General features: G+C 52.0%; 1 protein-coding gene across 4 annotated transcripts in view; it reads right to left on the minus strand.

The window, feature by feature from the left end:
• LMF1 (lipase maturation factor 1) overlaps window positions 1–21,808 on the minus strand; it is a 139,978-nt gene that overhangs the window by 72,146 nt on the left and 46,024 nt on the right. For 3 of the 4 annotated variants that reach the window (XM_071444891.1, XM_071444892.1, XM_071444893.1), the window contains exon 5: window positions 12,400–12,465. In XM_071444891.1, coding sequence (XP_071300992.1) covers window positions 12,400–12,465 — 66 coding nt within the window. Of the gene's footprint in view, window positions 1–12,399; window positions 12,466–14,399; window positions 14,520–21,808 lie in introns of those variants that run through there. The other variant, XM_071444894.1, reaches the window with a different exon arrangement.

Raw genomic sequence — 21,808 nt, forward strand, 5'->3', positions numbered from 1 at the left:
TCATCCCTGGAGGATAAACAGGAGATGGTGCTGAGCCAGGAGTGAAGGAGATCCCTGCTCCTCTGGGTCACTCTTCAGCTTTTCCAGCTTGGAAGGGGAGTGAGACCCAAAAATTCCTACAGGATACAAATACAGACACTAAACAGAGCAAAGCCTGGGATAAATGGGTTTAATCTTCCAGAGGGCAGGGATGGATGGGATATTGGGCAGGAATTCCTGGCTGGGAGGGAGGGCAGGCCCTGGCACAGGTGCCCAGAGCAGCTGGGGCTGCCCCTGGATCCCTGGCAGTGCCCAAGGCCAGGCTGGACAGGGCTTGGAGCCCCCTGGGACAGTGGGAGCTGTCCCTGCCTATGGGGTGCAGGAATCTGGAGAGGCACCAGCACCTGAACTTTAATCTCTGCAAGTCCCAAATCCAGTTCCTGTCTGCAGTAGGACCCCAAAGTTCCATGAGGAAAGGCAGGTTTGACTGGCTCTGAGACCTGCCTCTGATGGCTGTGCCTGAGTTACCCTTCCCCTTCTCCTGGCACAGCCAAGAGTTCCTGGAGCTCCCCTGTCAGTCCCTGTGCACTCAGGGAGTTCAGGTTCAGTGCTCAAAGGGAGGGAAGTGTCCAGCAGCTCCATTTACCAACACAACTGCTGGGGGAGAGGGGAGGGAAGGCACCTGGAGAGCTCAGGATCCACCCTGCTCCCTGCCCACGGGGAACTCCTGCTGGAGCTGCTGGAAAAACCCTTTGTGATGATTTTTTAGCAACTTAAAAGTGTGGCACCTACACTAAAAATCATTAAAGAGCAACACAAAGAGCCCAGAGACATTCCCAGGCCGTTCCTGCTGCTGTTGGATTCCCACATCTGTGCTGCTGTTCCCAATCCTTCAGCTGAGATCAGAGCAGGACGGGGTCTCACATCACCTGCCAAGCTCCCACAGGCTGCTCAAATTGTAATTAACTCCTGGAATTAAAATATTCCCCTCTTTGCCTCGGGGCCAAGGATAACACATCCCATGGTTTCCACTGTGAGCTGCTCACAAAGTGCTCATGGCAGCTCCTGCCCTAAGGATTTACCAACCCTGAGGGATCCCACGTGGAGCAGGGCCACCTCCATGGGGACACCTCCAGCAGGTGACAGGGATCAGGGAGGGGGTTTTACCCCTCTGCCCTGCTCAGGTGAGACCCCACCTGCATGGGGAAGGACCTGGAGCTGCTGGAGCCAGTCCAGAGGAGGCTCCAGGATGATCAGAGGGATGGAGAGCTGGAATTGCTCACCTGGAGAGGAGAAGCTTTGGGGTGACCTCAGTGTGGCCTTGCAGGACCTTCAGGGGCTCCAGCAGTTGCTGGTTGAGGACTCCCCACTCTCTCCTCTGCATGAGCAGGGGTGGCCTGACACCCGTGAGTTATAACAGCAGAAATGTTCCTGAGGGAGAAGAGGGGTGGAGAAGGAATTTTGGTCCCAACTCCCCAGCAGTGTGGAATATTGCACTGGGAGGAGAACAGAACCAGCAGCAGGACCCCAGGAGCTCTCCTTTCTCGGGTAAGGGGAGTTCATGGCTCACATTTGCTCTGGGATAAGAAATCCTGCTCCCACCAAGTCCCACCGAGCTTTAATTCCAAGTCCCACCAAGCTTTCATTCCCTGCCCTCAGCAGCCAATGGGAAACCCCAGCGGGGCCCAGGGCAGCTCTGGGGAAAGGTGGGCACTCCCTCACCTCATCCCAGAACCCACAAATCCATGGATGGACTGCAGAGCCTGCCCAGCCTGTGCTCCCCTCAGAGGCACCCACCATGGCAGTGGGAAATCCAATCTTGTCCTGGGCTAACTGGACACAATCCAGCTCAGTCCTGTCACATGTCCTGGTTATGCTGAGGCCAGAAAAGCCCTTCCACTGAGACTGAGAGGGAGCAGGAAGGATCTGATCCCTGGAAAACACAGATCAGTGAATTCCTGGGCAGAAGGAAGAGAAATGCCATTTTTAATACAGATATTTCCACGATCTTGGCAAGGGCAGCAAGTCACAATCCCTATTTTCCGTGTAAATTGGTCAAGAGGGAAAAGCCTCTGGAGAGAGCTTGGAGGAGTCAGAGATTTTCCCTTGGAATGGGGAATGACAGCAGGGTTAGGAAAAAGTTTCATTTCTTTGTCTTGAGCTATTTGGAGGCAGACTAGAAAACTTGGTTATAAAATTCCATAACTAGAAATCCCAGGAAGCGGAAGAAATGGGTCTGAAAATGGGAATACTCCTAAGGATTATTTAGAGAAGAGAAGAGAAACCAATGTTACTCCACAAAGGGATTTCACAGCTTCAAAATAATTAAAAATTCCAAATTAAAAAAAAAAAAGAAAAAACAACAAAAAACAAAAACCAAAACAAACAGGAAAGGGTGTCCTGTTTTAAACTGGTGGGAAAAGGCTCCCTCCTGCTTTTATGTGAATTTTATCCCCAGAGTGGCTGGTTTTTGTTGCAGCACAAATGACATCATACAGGAGATGACTGGATGGCTCCACACATGATTTTACTGATCTGGCGAGTTTTTAGGCTTGAAAGAACTAATCCACCCCGAGATCCCCTCCCATCTTTTCTGGAGAATGCATTCCGAAAACGATAAGCAAATTATCTGACATTATATCTAATTACAGAAGCTCCTAATTACACATCCCTGTTTGGAGGCAGCGGAGCAAACGCTGCGCTTCCCAGAACAGCAATTCCTGCAGTGCACAGTAAATCAGCTTGTGCTTGCCACTGATGTGAAACTTTAACCTATAAATTAAATTAATAAGAGACAAAGGCTTCTTTTGTGCATTCGCAAGCCTGTAGGATTTTAGAAATAATAGGACTGGAAAGTGATTTATATTCCAAGATTAAAGGTCAGTTTGGCGCACACGACTTTGGAGCAAAACACCACGGCAGAGACTTCAAATTAACTCGTTCCTGCACCCCCCAACCCTGGATTGTTCTTTTTTCCAGAGCTACAAGGGCTTGCTGTGAGAGCTGGAGCGCTCAGAAGATGGAAAAATCGGGGAGAAATGTGGAATTCTTCCTGATCTCTGGGAAGGAAGGAGATGTGCCTGGGAATTGGCTCGGGCCATGTGAGCTGATCACTGCAGTGACACAACCTGTGAGCTGCACTTCCAGTCAAGCTCTGGCTCACATGGAGAGGCTGAAACCACAGGGAATTGCATGGAGAAATATGGGAATTGTATGGCAGAAATCACCTGGAAATTGGAGCCATGCAAATAAAGGGAAGGGCTCAGCTGTTTTTAAAGTTCTGCCCATGGTGGGATTTTCTCCTGGCCTGGTCCTGTTTTATTCTGGGGGAATAAAAATTCCAGCTGAGCTTGAAACCTTTGGTGCACGACAAAAAACATTATCATGGAATGGGCTGGAAGGGGCCTTAAACTCATCCTGTTCAACCCCAACACCTTTCACTATCCCAGGCTGCTCCAAGCTCCAGCCTGGCCTTGGGCACTTCCAAGGATGGGGCAGCCACAGCTTCTCTGGAATCTGTGCCAGGAATGTTACCCAGAGAACTGGGATTGGTCATTACATTCACTCCCAAAAGAAAATCCCAAAAAGAGACCGGAGGAGGAAAAGGAGGGATGTGCACCCCTGTCCACCACGGGGAATGCAGCTCCTCCAGCAGAGCTGAGGCAAGGGACCTGCAATGAGGGAAAATTCCCTACAAACACTGAGAAAGGTGGGAAAGGATGGGAAAAACAACTCTCCTTAAACTGCACCTGCTGAGGAGGAGACCAGGAAAGAGATTATTTAATGTCCCTAAAGAGATTATCTATGTCCCTAAGCGCCAGGAAGGATGAGAGGAAATTCCTCTACTCATGCTCATGGTGATTAGTTCTGACCATAGGGAGAATCCAGAGGTGGATCCAGAGGTTCTCACTGGGAGAATCCAGAGGTGGATCCAGAGGTTCCCATTGGGAGAATCCAAAGGTGGATCCAGAGGTTCCCACTGGGAGAATCCAAAGGTGGATCCAGAGGTTCCCATTGGGAGAATCCAGAGGTGGATACACCAGGATGAGGGCTCTGGGCAAGGTCTGCAGGTCCCAAGGCTGGAGGATGAGGACCAAGAATCTTTGTAGACATCAAGGAGCTGCCAACATCACCCCAGGAGGCCCCTGGGCCTTTCCGTTCCCTAAAGCACCAGGAGAACCAGACCTGGTAAAAAGACCTTCCCTGAGAGGGTGGGGAGATCCCAGATTCCCAGAGCAGCTGTGGCTGCCCCTGGAAGTGTCCAAGGCCAGGCTGGAGGACCCTGGGATAGTGGAAGGGGTTTGGAACTGAATGGGCTTTAATGTCCCTTCCAACCCAAACCATTCCATGTTACTTCTAAAGACCTGAAAATGCTCTTCTGCCACTTCCCCCTCTCATTTCTGCCTTCCAGAAAGCATCAAAATTTGTCACCTTCCTTCTCTTTGCGCATTTCTTAAAACACCCCATTAACAGGCTCAGAAATCCATCATTTAAATAATTACCAGAGCCTTGCCTGTGTTATCTTCTGAGCTGCCAAACCTCCTGGGCCCTGTACGTTCCAGGAGCAGTGCACCATTCCCCAGGGGCCTGGGAGCTCAGGGATGGGATGGGATCCAACATTCCTGCCCCTGGAGGAGCCCAGGGAGGACAGGAGCCACTGCAGGGGCAGAGCTGCTGGAGTGGCTGTTGTGAAGATTAATCTGATTAGGATTGAATCAGACCAAATGCGTGGAGGGGGGAGGAAAAGGGAATGTTTAAGGGAAGTGAGGAGGGTCCTGGGTGGTCTGCAAACGAGTTGGGAACAGTGGGAGAGTGTGAGGAAGAGATGAAATCCAATAGGTGTACAGGAAGCTTTCACCAGGCTTAAAACAAATCCGTAAGAAAAACAGCAAAGAATCCAGGAAGAGGAATTGTGTTACTGCTGGAAAGGGGATTGGCATATTCCCAATGCAGGGTGACTGACAGCTCTGCTGCTGATCCCACACCCCAAACCCTCACCACACAAAGCTCCCCTGGGGGGAAATGTCCATGAAACCTTCCCTGGTTTCTCCTGGTGTTGCTGGGAATCATGGAAAGCTGAGGGAACCAGGGGCAGGTGCCACCCACCTGCTCCAGGGGCAAAGGGGGGAGCCCAGAAGGTGTTTTTGAGTAAATACAGATGCTTTAGGTGAAGAGTCACAGGGAGAAAAGCAGATCTGAACTGCAGCAAAGAGAGAAATGAAATCCTGCCCCAGTCCTGGTGCTCCAGTGCCCGTGGAAGCCATGTCTGGGTGGGATCATCACTGGAACTTAGAATTGGAATTCTGGAATGGTTTGGGTTGGAAGGGACCTTAAAGCTCCTCCAATGCCTCCTCTGCCATGGCAGGGACACCTTCCACTGTCCCAGGGTGCTCCAGCCTGGCCTGGGACACTTCCAAGGATCCAGGAGCAGCCACAGCTTCTCAGGGAATTCCATCCCAGCCCCTCCCCATGCTCACAGCCAGGAATTCCTTCCCAATTTCCATCCAGCCCTGCCCTCTGGCAGTGGGCAGCCATTCCCTGTGCCCTGGCAGTCCATGTAGAGGTTCCTGCACAATTTTCCTCTGGGTATTTTCTCCCTCAGCACTGCCTCCATCCCATCTCCTCCAGCAGGCCATGGCCTCCTCAACCCAGAGAAGCTGGGGCTGTTTTCTGGTGCTGACTGGCAGCTCCACCTCTTACTTTGATAATTCTCTTTGAGCAGACACTCCTCCCCCTTTCTCCTGAATTCCTGCCAGGATCCTGGTCCCCCTGGACACAGAACTGATGCTGATTTGGGGTGTTGGGACCTCACTTCCCACCCGTGTGCCGCGTTTGATGCTCGTGGAACACGAGGCAGCTCCTGCTCCAGCCCTGCCTCTGGAACCAGGACCTGCCTCTGGAAAGCTGCTTCCCTGCCTGCTCTGCTGGGAATAAAACATCCCCCAGCAGATCCCGGCATCAATCTGCTTTTGTTCTGCCTCAGGCCAGCGCTGTAAATCACCTTCATCCTTCCAGCACATCCTGTGAGGGCACAAGCCCCGGAATTCCTTCCCACTTTTTAAACCTGGCCTAACTGGGCATAACTGTCAGTATTTATCATTCTGTCTCCTCAGACTGCAGCTCCACCAGGGTGGTTTCACTTCTGGCAATTGAGGGCTCAGAGAGCTCAGCCCTCATTTTCTGCAGCACTTCCAAGCCCTGGGAATCCAGAAGGGCTCAGCTGGAAGAGATATCCCTGAATCTCTGCCAGCAAACCCGACCTGTGCAAACCCAGCACGGCAGATCCTCCAAGCCAGGCCCAAACCCCACTCCTAAAGCATTTGCTCCCTCTTTTTTCAAGTGATGGGCACCTCCAGGAGAGCAGAGCCAACCCAGCCTTGGGAATAGCAAACCTTTCCAGCAAACTGCACTCCAAGATCCCTTGAATCCACGTCAGAGACCTGGGACTCGTCTGGAAAGCTCTCTGAGATCAAGGTCTCCTTGCAGAGCCCCATACAAAGTCCAGACACAGCCTAATAAGCTTTTGATGTCCTGCTGACATTTATCTGCCAATATTATTGCTCCAAGCACTTACCCTATGATGGATCTCGTTATTTCCTTGACCCCAGGCCAGCTCAGCCCCTGGCCCTTCCTCCAGCCTCATGGAACTCCCCAAAACCCAGCAGAGAGCCCCAAATCCTCAGCTTCCAATGCCCCCAGAGCAGCCCTTCGAGACATGGGAATAAAGACAAGTGGTTTTGCAATTCTGCCTCTGGAAAGGTCAGTTCTCAAAACTTCTGACCAAATGGGAAGGGAAAAAAATAAACCAGCTGAGCACCAGAGTGTTCTTCCTTTGCTATCAGTCACCTGGACTCAAAGAGCAGTTTGCTTTTGCCCCAGGAGATGGAAATAAATTGCATTTACAGCCCCCACGGGCAGAGCTTTGCTCCCTCCTTGCTCTCCTTACCCAGAACTCATCAACAACAGCTTTGGTTCCTGCACAGAGCTGTCCCACGAGGGCAGAGATGGAGCACAGCTCCTGTCCCTCCTGTTTTCATGGAAACACAGCTTGCAGAGGATGAATTTTCCTGTTCCAGGCTCCAAATCCCATGGTCAGTTCCCAGAAGTGGCCCTGAGCTCACAGCCACGTGTCCAGCTCACCCTGAGCCCTGCTGGACCTCCACAAAGCCTTGAAATCACTTCTGGGGAGATCTGGGAAAGCTCCTCACATCCAGGCTGCCTCTTGTGCCAGGCTCAGACACAGCCCTGAGCTGGAACCAGCAAAATCCACCGGCAAAAGCCTCTCCAAGCTCACACCCTGCACGAGGGAAGGAGCAGGGACACAAATTATTCTGCATTTAATTAAATTTAGGAAGGAATCCTTCCCTCTGAGGGTGCTGAGGCTCTGGCACAGATCCAAGCACTGTAAACTTAGGATGCTCCATAAATATTTTATAATCTAATTATTAATGTTACCAACAAAAAGATCCCCAAAATTATTTCCACGGTGGCTTCCTTTAATAATTATTGTTTTCTGTTTAATTCAGCACCGCTTCCCTCGTCTGAATTTGCAACTTTAGAATTTCCAGCACGAAATCTGAGCACCTGCTTTCCCTGCTAGGAACATTTTCCCTTCCAGCCATGCAAACTGTTGGAACGAAGCCCACCCCGAGCCATCCGGGCTCATAAAAGCAGCTCATTTTCTGATTCATCCCAACAGATTGCTAAATATTATTTACTTTTCGTTTCATAATGGCTCGGAAAAAGCTGGATGAAAAGCTTAACGAGGTCTAATCCAGGGGAGAGGAGGGAGAAAAGGAATGAAGAGGCAGTTAAGGAGCAGTTTGAGCTTCCTTATCGCCCTTATCAGCACAGCTATCAGTCAGCAAGGCCTAATTAGGCACAAAAGCCATTGTGCTTCATCCAGAGCTTCTCCAGGAGCTGGGGCTGGAGCTCTGCCTGACGGCCTCTGCTTGGGAGCAGCGCTTCCACAGCAATTAGGGACAATTTGTCCCTTCAGGAGTGCCCTCTGTGGCTGTGCAGGGTCTTGGGGACAGAGCACACTTGGGGAAACAGCAGCGACACTTTTGGAGCTAAAATGGGCTGGGGTTCGGCAGAGTTCAGTGAAATCCCCCAGACTTTGCTGCTCTGTGGTGACCAACCCGCCCTGAGCTCCTGCAGGGAAGCAAATCCTGGATCTCACTTCCAGCTCTGACCAAGATTTGTTGCTCCAGGACTGGGGTTTAGTTTTGCTTTCCCTTTATCCTTTTGCCTCAACATCAATTCAGCTTGGAAAAGAACTTTAAGGAAATCAAGTCCAGCCATTCCCAGCAGCACCACCAGAGTGACCACTGGCCCGTGTCCTCAAATGCCACATCCACGTGGGTTTTGGTCACCTCCAGGGATGGAAACTCCATCACTGCCCTGGGCAGCTCTCCCAATGCCTGACCACCCTTTTAGGGAAGGAATTTTCCCAAATTTCCAATCTAAACCTGCCCTGGCCCAGCCTGAGGCCGTTCCCTCTCCTCCTGTCCCTGTTCCTGGGAGCAGAGCCCGACCCTCCCAGCTGTCCCCTCCTGTCAGGAGCTGTGCAGAGCCAGAAATCCCCTCTGATCCCCCTTTTCTGCAGGCTGAGCCCCTTCCCAGCTCCCCCAGCCCCTCCTGGTGCTCCATTCCCCTCCATGTCCCCCTGTCCTCGGCCAGGTCAGTGAGGTCCCTCAGGAGGGACCCGTGGCTGTGTCCAGCAGCTCAGCCTGGATTTGGTGCCCAGCAGGGCTCCTGCCCCAGCAGCTGCTCCCACAGCTGTTCCCACCAGTTGGTGGCTGAATTTTCCAAGATATCTGTCTGGAATTAAAAAGCAGCAGCAGCAATTTGGCAGGCAGCAGGAAAAATGCATCAGTGGATTGCATCCCACCCTGAGCACCTCCCTGCTGGGACAGGAGAGACCAGACCATGCAGGACCTGCCCATCCCAAAACCCCTGGGATCATCTGAACTGCTCTGCCAACACTTCCACCAGCATCCAGGGGCTCCTTCTGGAGTGGCTGGGGTCAGAAATGTCCATGTTTGGTGGCCTGTGCCACCAGGGCTGCTCCATGCCAGGAGATCTGGGCACAGGGAGCTCTGCAGGGCTCTGGGATCTTCCAGCCTGGGGATTTGCTCTGCTGTGCCTGTGCCAGGCTGCACTCCCAGATAAATCCTGGAACAAGGCAATGGTGAGGCCCTGGGCGCTCCCCCATCCCCATCCCAACCCTGGCTCACACCTGCTGCCTCCTAAGAGGGGTTGGAAGCTGCTCCAGCCCACCTGGGAGATGTCCTGCCAGCTCCAGAAACGGCCTGGAGTGCTCAGAACCTCCCAAGGCAGATTCTCCCAGAGCTGCTGGGCTCTGGGAGTGATCCCTGTGGGGCAGGCAGGGACAGGGGGACACGCTCAGCCGTGGCCCTCCTTGCACAGGCAGGGACCTGAGGCTGCCTCTGCCTCCCCTGGGAGGGGGGATGGATGTCCCAGGCACTGGGGGATCCATGCCAGAGGCTCTGGGGGAGCAGAATTCCAGCTCCACAGCCTGCAATCCTGGCTGGTGGATTTGTCAAGCCTGGTGCCCACAGCAGACAAATCTGAATAATCCCGAATGCGAATAATGCCAAGCAGAGCTGAGACCCAGAGCAGCTTCTCTCTGCAGCAGCTGCACCAGGAACAGCTCCCACTGAGGTAAAACTCCATTTTCCTGGCACTCCTTGCAGGGCAAAGAGCCCTCTAACCACAGTGAAACAACAGCAGCCCCAAAAAGGGATACACAAACCCATGGGTGGCAGAGTCCAGGACTTCTCCTGCCAGGTGCCACCCAGCTGTGTCCATTTGGATGCGGTGATGTGGACACACGAAGCTCCAGGACACCACAGGGACTGGGATCCCATCCCACAGCCACTCCAGGTGCAAGCCACGTGCTCACCTTGGAGCCCCTGGCCTGGGCAGCACAGAAATGCAGGGAGAAGGAGGTGAAATTCCCTGTTGGTGGTGTCTTGCCAAGCTGGGATTAGAGTCTGGGGCTCCTGGCACCCAGAGGCACCATTAATCCCCAGGCAGTTTCCAGGTGCCAAAGCTGTGCCTGGTGCTGAGCAAAGCCTTCTCCAGCTCCAGCAGAGCCTGAATTCTCTCCCACAGAGAGAATCCAGAATTCCTGGAGCCCATCTCCTCCTGAGGGACCCAGGAGGGTCAGGCTGGTAGGAAAATCCCCCTCCTGTGCCAAGCATGCCATTCCCCTCTCCAAATCACACAGAGAGCCCCAGCAAGGCTGGGATGAAGGCCCTGCACACCAGAAGGGAAGGAAGAAGGGAAAATGACCCAATTAACCATAACACCACTGGGCTGTCCCAGCCACAACTCCTGGCAAAAGTGGAAATGTTCTTTTCCACGGGCAGAGCTGCAGGTCCTACTACAAATAAATAGTCCAGGCAGGGATGGAGGCCATGTGTTTCCATTAATTCTCTTGGCACAGGAGCCCATGTAGATCTTGGATGCAGCTCGTGCTGGAGCAGGAGAGCTGGGGTGGCCAACATACATCTCAGCACAACCCATCTGGCCCAAATCCATCCCCAGCCTGCTCCAATCCCCACTTTTATCATCCTAATTACGAGCAGATTCCCAGCTCCCTCCCTCCCTCTTCAGCTGCCCCCCCTTTTCTCCCCCTCCCTCTGGCTGGAATCAGCAGGTGAATCCCAGCCTTTAGGTATTTTTGTTCCATTATTGCTGGTGGATAAAGTTTGGCCTCTTTCATTTTTGTTTTCTTGCAGCCTCTTTTGTGGGGATTAAAATAATTGATATTGATAACGAGATCTGCCCCCTGCCCCTGGTCCCAATTACTTGCACAGGCTGGGGATCCTGCCTTATGGATCGGACAGGAATGGTCTCAATTTTCCCTCTGGGCTCCAGGACTGATGCTGGGATTGATTTGGGATTATTGGGGCTGATTGTTGTGGGCTGGGGTCAGCGCTGGAGCCGGCCCGGGCTGGCTCGGAGCTGCATTTTCCCCAAGTGCTGCCAGGTGCCTGGAAAAGGGGATAATTTACTGCAGCCACCCCCATGCTCGGGATCAGAACGACAGCACTGAAGGGGTTTTTCATCCCAGGTTTTGCTGGGGGTGAAGCTGGATCCTTGGTGCTGTGTGAGAGCCAAGGAGCAGCAGCTTTTGGACAGGCCCAGCCCCACAGTGAGGGGAAACCCCAGTGAAAGTAAATGAGAGTGACACAGAAAAGGAGATTTAAAGCTGAGAAGGCAATCAAGAGCTTTTTGGACATGCAAAACCTTATTTCACAAAGTTATGGAATTGTTAAAGTTGGAAAAGCCTTTTGAGATCATCAACAACAGCAACACCAGCCATGTTCATCACCATGTCCTCAAGTGCCACATCCACGTGGGTTTTGGTCACCTCCAGGGATGGAAACTCCATCACTGCCCTGGGCAGCCCTTCCAATGCCTGACCACCCTTTTAGGGAAGGAATTTTCCCAAATTTCCAATCTAAACCTGCCCTGGCCCAGCCTGAGGCCGTTCCCTCTGCTCCTGTCCCTGTTCCCTGGAGCAGAGCCCGACATCCCCGGCTGTCCCCTCCTGTCAGGAGCTGTGCAGAGCCAGAAATTCCTCCTGCTCCCCCTTTTCTGCAGGCTGAGCCCCTTTCCCAGCTCTTCCTCATGAGACTTGTATTCCCAAATTTTGATGGCCACAGATTGCAGAGCAGAGACATCATAACTTGCAGTGGCTGTGAGGTGACTCCAGGGAAGGGAATATTCCTTCAGGACCATTCCCTTCACCAACCCAGAGCTTCTCACCCTGGGAACATCACTGGATGCAGCATTTTCCCTTTTACCACCATTTATATAAAACTCAAATGCAAAAATAGAGGTGAGGAGAGAAGGGGAGCCAATTTTGCCTCTGGAACCAGAGAGGAGACAAACCCAGAGCCAGCAAAAAGCCCCAATTTATAATCAAAATGCAACATAATCACTGCAACAGATGTCAATGAGATAAACCCACAGAGTTCTGAACTGCCAAGGATCTGCTCTGCATGTTGGAGAGCACAGGGATGCTCTGATTCTGCCAAATGGTCACTTTTTGGGGGTGTAAGCAGGAACAGCACCACAAAAACCTCCTCTTTCCTCCTTTCCCTGCCCTGCAGCAGATTTACAGTGCAAGTTCTCAGTGAGGCTCAGGTTTGCTCCTGGATCCACGATGGAGGGGAGGGAAGGAGAGAAATTGGTCTTTTAGGACTGTGGTTGGGAAAAACCAGCATCACCCAGCTGGCACAGGGACATGGCCTGAGTGCCAGAGGCTGGGATAAAGAGGGAAAACATGGAGAGCTGCCTGGCAGCAGAGGAAAGGTTGGGGGAAATGATTTTACAAAAGAAAAGCAGACAAGAGAAATGAGGTTTTGTGTGCACATCACTCACCTCGTAGTGATAATCCATGCAAGTTAACTCTCTCCAGCAGCGATCTCCTCGGATTTTAATCAGCCCCTGGGGGAAAAAAGGGCAAAAACACTGTCACAATTATTTTATTTTACTTTGTTTTGTGTCTCTAGGTGCCAGCTTCTGTGGTTAAACTGCAGGGGTTGAATGAGACCCACGGCACATCCACAGCCCGGGTCCAGTTGTGGTTCCCAAGGGAACACAATGGATCTGACTCATTCCACTGCCTGGTTACTGAAAATCTGACATAAATCCTTGTGGAATATGCCAAATTCCCCTTCCAGGAAGAAGCCTCAGCCACAGCTGAGCCTTTGCTCAGGTCTGAGCAGCCCAGGGCTCCTGGCATCGCTCCCAGCATCCCTGGGAAGCAGCAATAGGAAAAACCAGGCTCTGTCCCTGGGATAACACACACAAAAGCCAGCAAGATTCACAATTTTAACATCCAAACCCAACTGTTTCCCTCGGGCAAAGCCACCCCTGCTGCCTGTGGAAAAGGGAGCAGAGCCCCAGAGCTGGGGTTGGGGACACGGAGCAGGGATGGGGACACAGAGACGCAATTAAAATAATTAGAGAAACAAAAGAGGGGCAGGGGAAGGAAGCTGCCAGCCCCAAACACAGCTGGCTGCAGCGCTGACAGCTCTGCCCCACCTCAGGTTAGAGGCTGGGCCAGCAGGTATCCCCTGCCCTGGGAGCTCAGAACAACGAGAGGGGACATTTCCAAACCACTGGGTCCATTGCAGGGCTGGCAGCAATATCGGGATTGAATTTCTTTGCCTCGGAGATCGAAGAGCAGAAAGGAATCAGTCGGCCAGAGCAGGAAAGACACCTGGGCAGGGATGGGCTGGAGCAGGAAGCCGAGCAATCAAGGCTGGCTTTGATGTCCGGGAGAGGTCCCTGATTAGGATCACAATATCCCAAATTGAGGAAAGCTTCACTAGTCAAAAGGCCGAAGCAGTTCTGTCATCTGCATACAATTAGGGGGTACCTCTGACATTGCCCTGATTGTGATGGTCCTGCCTTCCCCGGGAGGAAACCCTGGGAGTTTCTGGGAGCATCCTGAGGCTTCCTGGCGTTTGCAGCAGGGAAGGGATCAGTGACCTTGCAGGGCTAAAATCTGAGCTCAGAGGAGGAGAGTCCAGCATTCATGAATTCCATCTAAATTCCCAGAACTGGAACAAGTTGGAAGAGACCACAGTGGCTCCTCTGCTCCAACCTCCCTGCTCACGCTAAAACAAATCTTCACTTGCAGCATTAAATAAAGTTCAACACATTTGCAGCTCAAAACAAATTCAAAATTCCAGTTACAGACCCTCCAAAACTGTCCAGACCTCAGAGATATCCAGGAATATCCAGTTCCCAGGGCTGTATATCTGCCTGACAGCTGAGAGCACAGGGCAGAGCAGAGTTTATGAACTCCTGCCTGGCAGAAAAGGGATGCAAAGTGATATCACCCAGGATTTCTGGGATGGCAAAGCAGTTTTATCTCCAGGGATTTACTCAGCAAGTAAATCTGAAGCAGGGACAAGACACCCTGACTGTCAGCAGCCACTGCATCCTCCCCTCCCCAGGCTGTCCTGCCCTCCAAAGCTTTTCTAAAATTACAGGATCTGGCGATAGCATCTCCCAGGATGTGCTGCAGCTCCAGCCCTGGCAGGGCCAGCACACACTGAGGAAGCTCTGTGAAGGAATGCTGCAATATTAAAACAGGACAGTTATCTTGATGACCTTCCCTCCTCCTGCCTTCTCCGGGCTGTTATCAAGCTCTATTATCCAGCAGGGATAATTAAAACTCCAATTAAAACAAGGATGGGGAAAAGCAGCACCCTGAAAATCCCGATTTTCCCTGCAATGACTCACTCAGGCAGTTCATCCCTTTTTGTTTACTAGAAATCTTTCAAACGGGAAAGTCTTCATATCAAAGATGTTTTGCAGCATAAAAAAACTCCCACTCTCATCGTGAAGGGGTTTCAAGTCAGCTTTACCCTGAGCTGTCTTCGAGGCCACATCACTCCCACACTGGCACCTGAGTTTTCCAGTTTTCCCAAGGATTTGGACCAAGAAACGTGCACAGAAAAATCTCTGTGTGCTGAGGCTTCAGCTCTGCTGAGGAGAGGCAGGAAAGGAGAAGAGAATCACAGAATCCTGGAGCTGCTGAGGCTGGAAAAGGTCCCTGAGCACCAAGGCGGCTCTGCCCATCCCGGGGGCTGCCGGAAATCGGGAAGTTTTCAGGAATACAAATTAAATCTGAGCTCAAGGCGAGCAACCAGGTGGCCAAGTGAACCAGCAGAGGCCCTTTCACCTCTGTGGCCTCGCTCTGAATCCAGGATTATTAAATTCCCACTGCTGGTGGTGGCTGCAGGGACACGGGGTCGGGCACTGGTGGCACTCCTCGGGATAATGAGAGCTCCTGGCCTGGGGAGGGGAACCTGGGGTCCTTGTCACAGGAATTTACAGCAGGAGCAGTAGAAAATGTTGCCCCTGGATTGAATTAAGGTCCAGAATGAAATATGGGCTCAATTCCTCCTGCCCTGCCAGGTTTGCTCCCTGCAGGGCACGGCCGAGGAGCTCGGGGCAGGAGGGAGATGCAGCACCTGCCTGGACCTGGAAAGCCCCAAACTCCAAACTCCCCTAATTAATTTAGGGGAATTAAATCCAGCAGCATTTATCACAGGGCAAGGAAAATGACATTTAGGAATTTTTTTTTAATTTACTTTAATGGTGGATAATACAATTCCTGGCTTTGATCACTTTGCCCCCACACCAGCCCTGCTCTGAACATGGAATAAAACAATCCCAGAGCAGGGGAAATGCTCCCATATTCACAGGATGCCAGCAAACAGGATCCAGGGGGATCCATCAGAGATCCAGGGGGATCCAGCCCCCACCTGAGGGGAGGGAAGGGCTCAAGCTCCAACACCAAATCCTGCCCTTTCATCTGCCCCTGATGGCTGTGCCCAACCGTGCCCCTTCCAGCCTGCTGTACTTGGGTGATTCAAAGCAAAAAAAAGCCAGAATAATTAAAATGTCATTCAAGCCCTAAGCCCATATGAGTCACTGTTCCAAAAAATATCTGAAAAATTCCTTCAGGAGTGGGGGATAATTATATTCCTCCCTATCTATTGATTTTTCTCTACAATGCACATGTCAGATTTTCCACGGCTTTTTTTTTTTTCCTTTTTCTCCTCTTATTTTTTTTTTTTTCCTTTTTTCCCTGGAGTGAGTGTCAAGGAGGAACAAAGCACTTCTTTGAGACTTTTTCAGCCCAAAATTAATTCTGAAAAAAAATGGTACAGACAGGCCAATAGCACGGGAAGCTGAGGAAAAGCTTGGTGACTCAAGCTATGTCTGCAAAATTCCCTATTGATCCCAGCTCCAGAGGGAAGGGTGGGGAATGGGGCACCCACGTTATAAATTTAGAGTCAATTTAAAGACCTTTCTGTGTCTTTGCTGTACAAAAGATGGGCAAAAACCCACCCAAAGTTCCCAACTAAATTCTAGATTTTCATTTTGCTCCTGCTATAAATAAGGGAAGCTTCCAGGGAAAATCCCAGCTCCGTGCACTTCCCACCTCTGCTACCCACAGGAAAAGTGGTTTCACCATCTCTGTGAAAGCCAAAGCCTCACCAGGGTATTCTGAGACTAATTTAGACCCCAGCGTGTGGGAGAGGAAGGAGCTTCCCAAGGTGACATCTAAAAATAAAACCACTTCAGGATTACAGGGCAGGGCTGGAAGAGGCTCCTGGAGAACCTAAATCTGAGGAATCCAACTTCAGCTGGGTCTAAAACCCCTTCAGAGCCCCAGAGCTTCCCCATCTCCCTCCCTGCTGATGGATCAAGGTCTGTGGTGCAGGGAGGATGAGCTGGATCCCAGGTGTCCCACAGGGAACAGGTGACACAGGGGCAGCCTGTGCCACAGCTGTGACAGCAGCAAGCCAAAGGGGAGCACCAGGGCTGCACCTGATGTTCCCACCAACCCCACTGAATTCAGGCTCCTGCTGCTCCTTCCATGGGACACAGCAGTGAGCAGGGTGCTCCAGGAAGGGTTTGAGGATGGGCTGGATGGGGCTGGGAGCACTCTGGGATGGTGGGAGGTGTCCCTGCCCACGGCAGGATGGGCTTGGAGGTCTGTCCCAACCCAAACCACGCCATGGTTTACAATTCCTTGGCCAGGGAAGGACAGCTCTGTGCTCCTCAGCTGGCTCTGCTTTGCTCTGCACCTTGCCCAGCCCTGCTCAGCTCCAAGCCTGGCACCTCCACACCATCCTGAGAATGCTCTGAGTGCCCAAGGCCAGGCTGGATGGAGCTTGGAGTAACCTGGGGCAGCAGGAGGGACCTTTCCACCCCAAACCACTCCAGGATCCTGCCATGATCCAGGGGAGCAAACCCCACCTGCCTGCTGCCTCCTGCACAGAGGGGCTCTGAGGTGGCCCCAGGAGCTCAGGAGAACCTGCAGGAGCTCAGGTGAACCTGAAGGAGCTCAGGAGAACCTGAAGGAGCTCAGATGATCCTGCAGGAGCTCAGGAGAACCTGCAGGAGCTCAGGAGAACCTGAAGGAGCTCAGGAGATCCTGCAGGAGCTCAGGTGAACCTGAAGGAGCTCAGGTGAACCTGAAGGAGCTCAGATGATCCTGCAGGAGCTCAGGAGAACCTGAAGGAGCTCAGGAGATCCTGCAGGAGATCAGGTGAACCTGAAGGAGCTCAGGTGAACCTGCAGGAGCTCAGGAGAACCTGAAGGAGCTCAGGAGAACCTGCAGGAGCTCAGGTGAACCTGAAGGAGCTCAGGAGAACCTGAAGGAGCTCAGGAGAACCTGAAGGAGCTCAGGAGAACCTGCAGGAGCTCAGGTGAACCTGAAGGAGCTCAGGAGAACCTGAAGGAGCTCAGATGATCCTGCAGGAGCCCAGGAGAACCTGCAGGAGCCCAGGAGAACCTGCAGGAGCTCAGGAGAACCTGAAGGAGCTCAGGAGAACCTGCAGGAGCTCAGGAGAACCTGAAGGAGCTCAGGAGAACCTGCAGGAGCTCAGGAGAACCTGCCCAGAGCCAAACCAGAGCCAGCACAACCACAAAGCCCCGCACGGGCGGAAGTCTCGCAGGAGAACTCCCTGGGGTTGACTTTGCTTCCTTTGATTTGCTGCTGTTTCCCTCCACCAAATCCCCCAAAAAGCCCCTCTGAGAAGCCACCAGCAGCATCTGGGGGGCTCTGAAGGCAGCGCTGGAGCAGTGGGTGAAAGGGATTCTGCAAAACCCTTGGCATCGGCGGCTCCTGCCTTTTCCAGCCACCAAGGAACAACAAGTCCCGCTGCCAAGGGCTATTACAGACAAATGGAGAGAGATCAGAGGCACAAAGGAGGTTGCTAAGGAGTCAAGTGTGGGATCCCTGCAGAGAGGAGGAGGCTGCAGCTGGGACGGCAAAGGTCAGAACATTACAGACATCATTTTCCAAAAATTCCCATGAAGGGCCGGCGCGGGAGCCGGGAGCTGGCCCCGCCGTGCTCGCCGAGGAATAATGAGAGAGGCAGCGAAGAAAGCTCCCTTTCTTCCCTCCTACCCACGCTAATGTAATAAAACAAATTAGAATAATTATTCTCCATTGCAGGCCCATAATGGCCAGGATCAGGGCACGCCTGTCACCGAGCTGACATCTACATCCGCCGGGTTCTGCTGCTGCTCTCCCCTCCTGCACCTCGGGATCGCCCCAGCCCCAGCTTTCATTTGATTCCATTTTCCTGCAGGCATCCAGATTCTGTTTGCTTCAAAGTCTTCCTTATTTTTGCCAGAAAGTTCATCTCCCTTCTTAGCTAATCACAGCTCCACCCTTTCCAGTAACCTTTCAAATGCCACCCACGTCCTGACACTTTTAACAGGCTCCAAGCAAAAACAAAACAAGGAACACCAAAAGTTTCACACGAACCACAAGGTTCTGAAAGGATTTGCTGCAGTGGGTTAAAAGAAATATTTTTTAACAGCAAAGAAAATTCAAAACCATTTAGAAACATATGAAATATCAAGTGATGTATAAATTATCTGGAAGGGATTGATCCTTTTTCTTGTGAAAGATGGACAAATCCACAGGAAAAAAACTGTGATAATTTAAGGGGGAAAAATTGATTATTATAATTCTTTCTGTACTATTTTTTTCCCCCAAAACTGTCACTTTAAATGATCTTTTATCCTCCTGGAAAAGGGGAAAATATCTCTTGTGTAGATTAGAAACAGCAAAGGACTGAAATTATTTTCTAAGTCTCTGCCTGCCAAAAACTGCTCCCAACTCCTCTGTTCTGCAGCCACTTCCGAGGATGTTCCTGAACAGTTCAGGGGGGCTGAGCCTGGATTTGGGAAGAGGGGGGGGCCATTCTGACAGAGAGGGAAATCTGCAAAGTGGGAAAAAAAAATTAGAGAGAAATTTTGTTTACAGGAAGCAAAGAAGGGGAGGCACGGCCAAGTCACAAATCCCAAGTGGAAAAGATGCTCTTGGGTTTCCCAAAAATTCCCTAAACTGCCCCTAAATTCCTCCTCAGGACCCTGTGTGGGACATGAGGAGCAGCAGAGGGAGCAGCTCCTGGGCAGGGCTCTCCAAACTGGGAGGATGAAAGGGGGAAGAAAATCATTCCTGAGGGACCCATCCCAGACCCTGCAACGCTTTGAAAGGGCATCACACAGAGAGGGTGTCCAGGGCACTGCACACAGGGCAGATCATTAAAAAAAATACATTTCTGTTATAAAGAATAGAATTATCACAGAACACACCTATTAAAGGATCTCATTCCTGGGACAAACCCAAAGTTTGGGATTGGCCTCATGGCCCCAGGACCCATCTGGACACAGACCCCAGAGTTCTCCCAGCCCCAACACCTGCAGCAGCCAGGCAGAGATTGGCAGCTTTAAATCTGAATTTCCTTGCTTTGGGCACTTTTAAATTAAAGTGGTAATGTGCTTTAAATCCCGTTTCCCTGGTTTTTCACTCCACTCTTCAATCCTTTCCTGCAGAAAGTAATCAAGATGTCTCAGGCTCACACTCACTGCTCCAGCCACCTTCCCTGGTAACTCATTCCATATGGCTGGGATCCTCTGTGAGGCACAGCTCCACCTCCATGCCCTGTTTATTCCCATTTTCCAGCCCCCTGTTGCACCCCTGATACTCAGTGCTCCCCCATCTCCTCCGTGCATCCCCACCAGAGATAATTTTTCCTTGTTTTCCCTGTTTCCTGTGGCTGCCCCATCCCTGGGAGGGTTCAAGGCCAGGCTGGATCACCTGTGACAGTGGAAGGTGCTGGAGTTGGAACTGGATGAGTTTTAAGATCCTTTCCAAGCCAAACCATTCCAGGGTTGCTATTCCTTGTAGAGAACATCACCAAGTGGGCACAAGTGGCCCAGGAGTGCTTTGGATGATGGGCACATCCCAGCAGGGCTGAGAGAGCCAGGGAAGTGCTGCTGGACACCAACCCAGCAGCCAGGACGAGCCTGAGCTCCCAGCCCAGGGCTCAGCCAGGGATTGCTGCTCCTGCAGCCAGGAACAGCCCAGAACCATCAGGAGAAGCCCCCCAGTGACTGCAGGGCTGGAGGATGAGCCTGCTGCTGCTCCAGGGCTCTTCCCAAACCCTCTGAGATCCCATTCCCGTGCTCCTGCAGCTCCCAGGTGTGCTCAGTGCTGCTGCAGTTGCAGGCAGGTGTTGATGACAGCCAAATTCTCACATTTCTGAGCTCCCACAACGCCTGCCCTGATGAAGAAGCAGGAACTCTCTTTCATGGTTTACTTTAACAATCCCTGAGGACTTCCAGGGCACAAGGAGCTACCCCAGGATGCTGTTGGCAATTCATCAGCTCCAGTCCAGCCCTGGGCAGGAATTTGGGCTCCCCCAGCACGTGGCTCTCACCTGCAGCAGGAATTCCCCAGAATGTAAGGACTCCATGAAGCTGTCACCTACTCTAAGGCCTTGCAGGAAAACCCCAGGACTAATGTTTGCTCAAGGGGGTTTTAGCCACGAGGTGTATTTGATGGAGAGCTCCTGAGCAAGGCTGCTGCCCAAAAAAACCCCAAAACAACCCAAAAACGAAGCAGAAACTCTTCCACCTGGGAGAGTTTGGAAGCACAGGATGGGGATTCAATCAGAAGCTCCCCAAAAAGCTCCAGGCAGAGCTGGCACCAGTGGGGCTGGGTTTTGGGAACTCACAAGATTCAGGGAGATGCTGGTCCAGCGAAGCACAGCTCCAAGCAATCCCTTTTTTGCGAATCAGGGGTCATTGAACTCTGCATTTTGGGAAAAGGGCTGCCAGGAGCTCCCTCAGGACCCCCAGCCTGCAGCAAGGGGCTGGGAGAAGGGGCTGACACCCCCCAAACCCACCCACCACCAAGGGAATGGAGCAGCTGGAAAAGCAACTCTGCCTGCTGGATCAAATATTTGCGCTCCTGGAGAGAGGGACAAGGCTTGGGGAGCACAGCAGAGTCCCCAGGCAGCTGCAGGTGACAAAACACCTCAGTGCCACCATGCCAAGGACCCTGCTGGCAGTGGGGCTGCTCCTCTTGGGAAGTCCCTGTGGCTTGGTTAGCACAGAATGGGTTGTGTGGTTGGAATCCCAGAATTATCTGGGTCCTGGAGGAAGAGACCTCCAGGACCACCCAGAGCAACCACATCCCCAAGAGCCACATCCAATGTCTCAAACACTTCCATGGTGACTTCACCACCTCCCTGGGCAACTCATTCCAATGCTGACCATTCCTTCAGAGAAAAAAGAAATCATTCTAATATTTAATCTGACCCTCGTGGTGCAAGTTGAGGCTGTGTCCTCTCATCCCTTCACCTGAGGAGTGGCACAAATCTCAGCACACACCTCTGCCTCCCACCTCGTGACTCTGATGGCATCACAAACCCACACTCTGCATCTTGCAAGCCTCAGGAAATCCAAGTGACAGAGAGTCACAAACAAAATGATGAAGCCATCAAACCACCGAGCTCTTCTGAGGGAAAGCAGCCCCGCAAATGTGTGTTTGCATCACTCACTGCCTAACGAGCTGCTGGCTCACACAAAGAGCCCCTATTCTGTGGCATGTTCCTGGGAAGCATCCCTCTTTACATCCTGCTCTAATGGATGATTAGGAACATCAAACATATAGATTGAATCACGTAATTATGCCTTTTAAAAAGGCAGCAATATTTGAGCTCAGCCCAGCACTCGCTGCCAATCAAACCCCGGCAGCAGCGCCTGCCTGAGCTCCTCGCCTCCCACCACAGCTGGGATTATCCCACTTCTCCCTAAACAAACCCAGCCAGCTCCTGTGCACAACACAGCAAGGTCTGGACATGATTTTTTGGGAGGAGGTTTAGCCAGGAAACAGCAAAACTCCCTGATCATGAAATGGTTTGTGTTGGAAGAGACCTTAAAGATCGTCTCGTTC

The sequence above is a fragment of the Agelaius tricolor genome, unplaced genomic scaffold (genome assembly GCF_023055355.1).
Source record: "Agelaius tricolor isolate 1412-34295 unplaced genomic scaffold, bAgeTri1.0.p SCAF_19, whole genome shotgun sequence".
Taxonomy (NCBI): Eukaryota; Metazoa; Chordata; class Aves; order Passeriformes; family Icteridae; genus Agelaius; species Agelaius tricolor.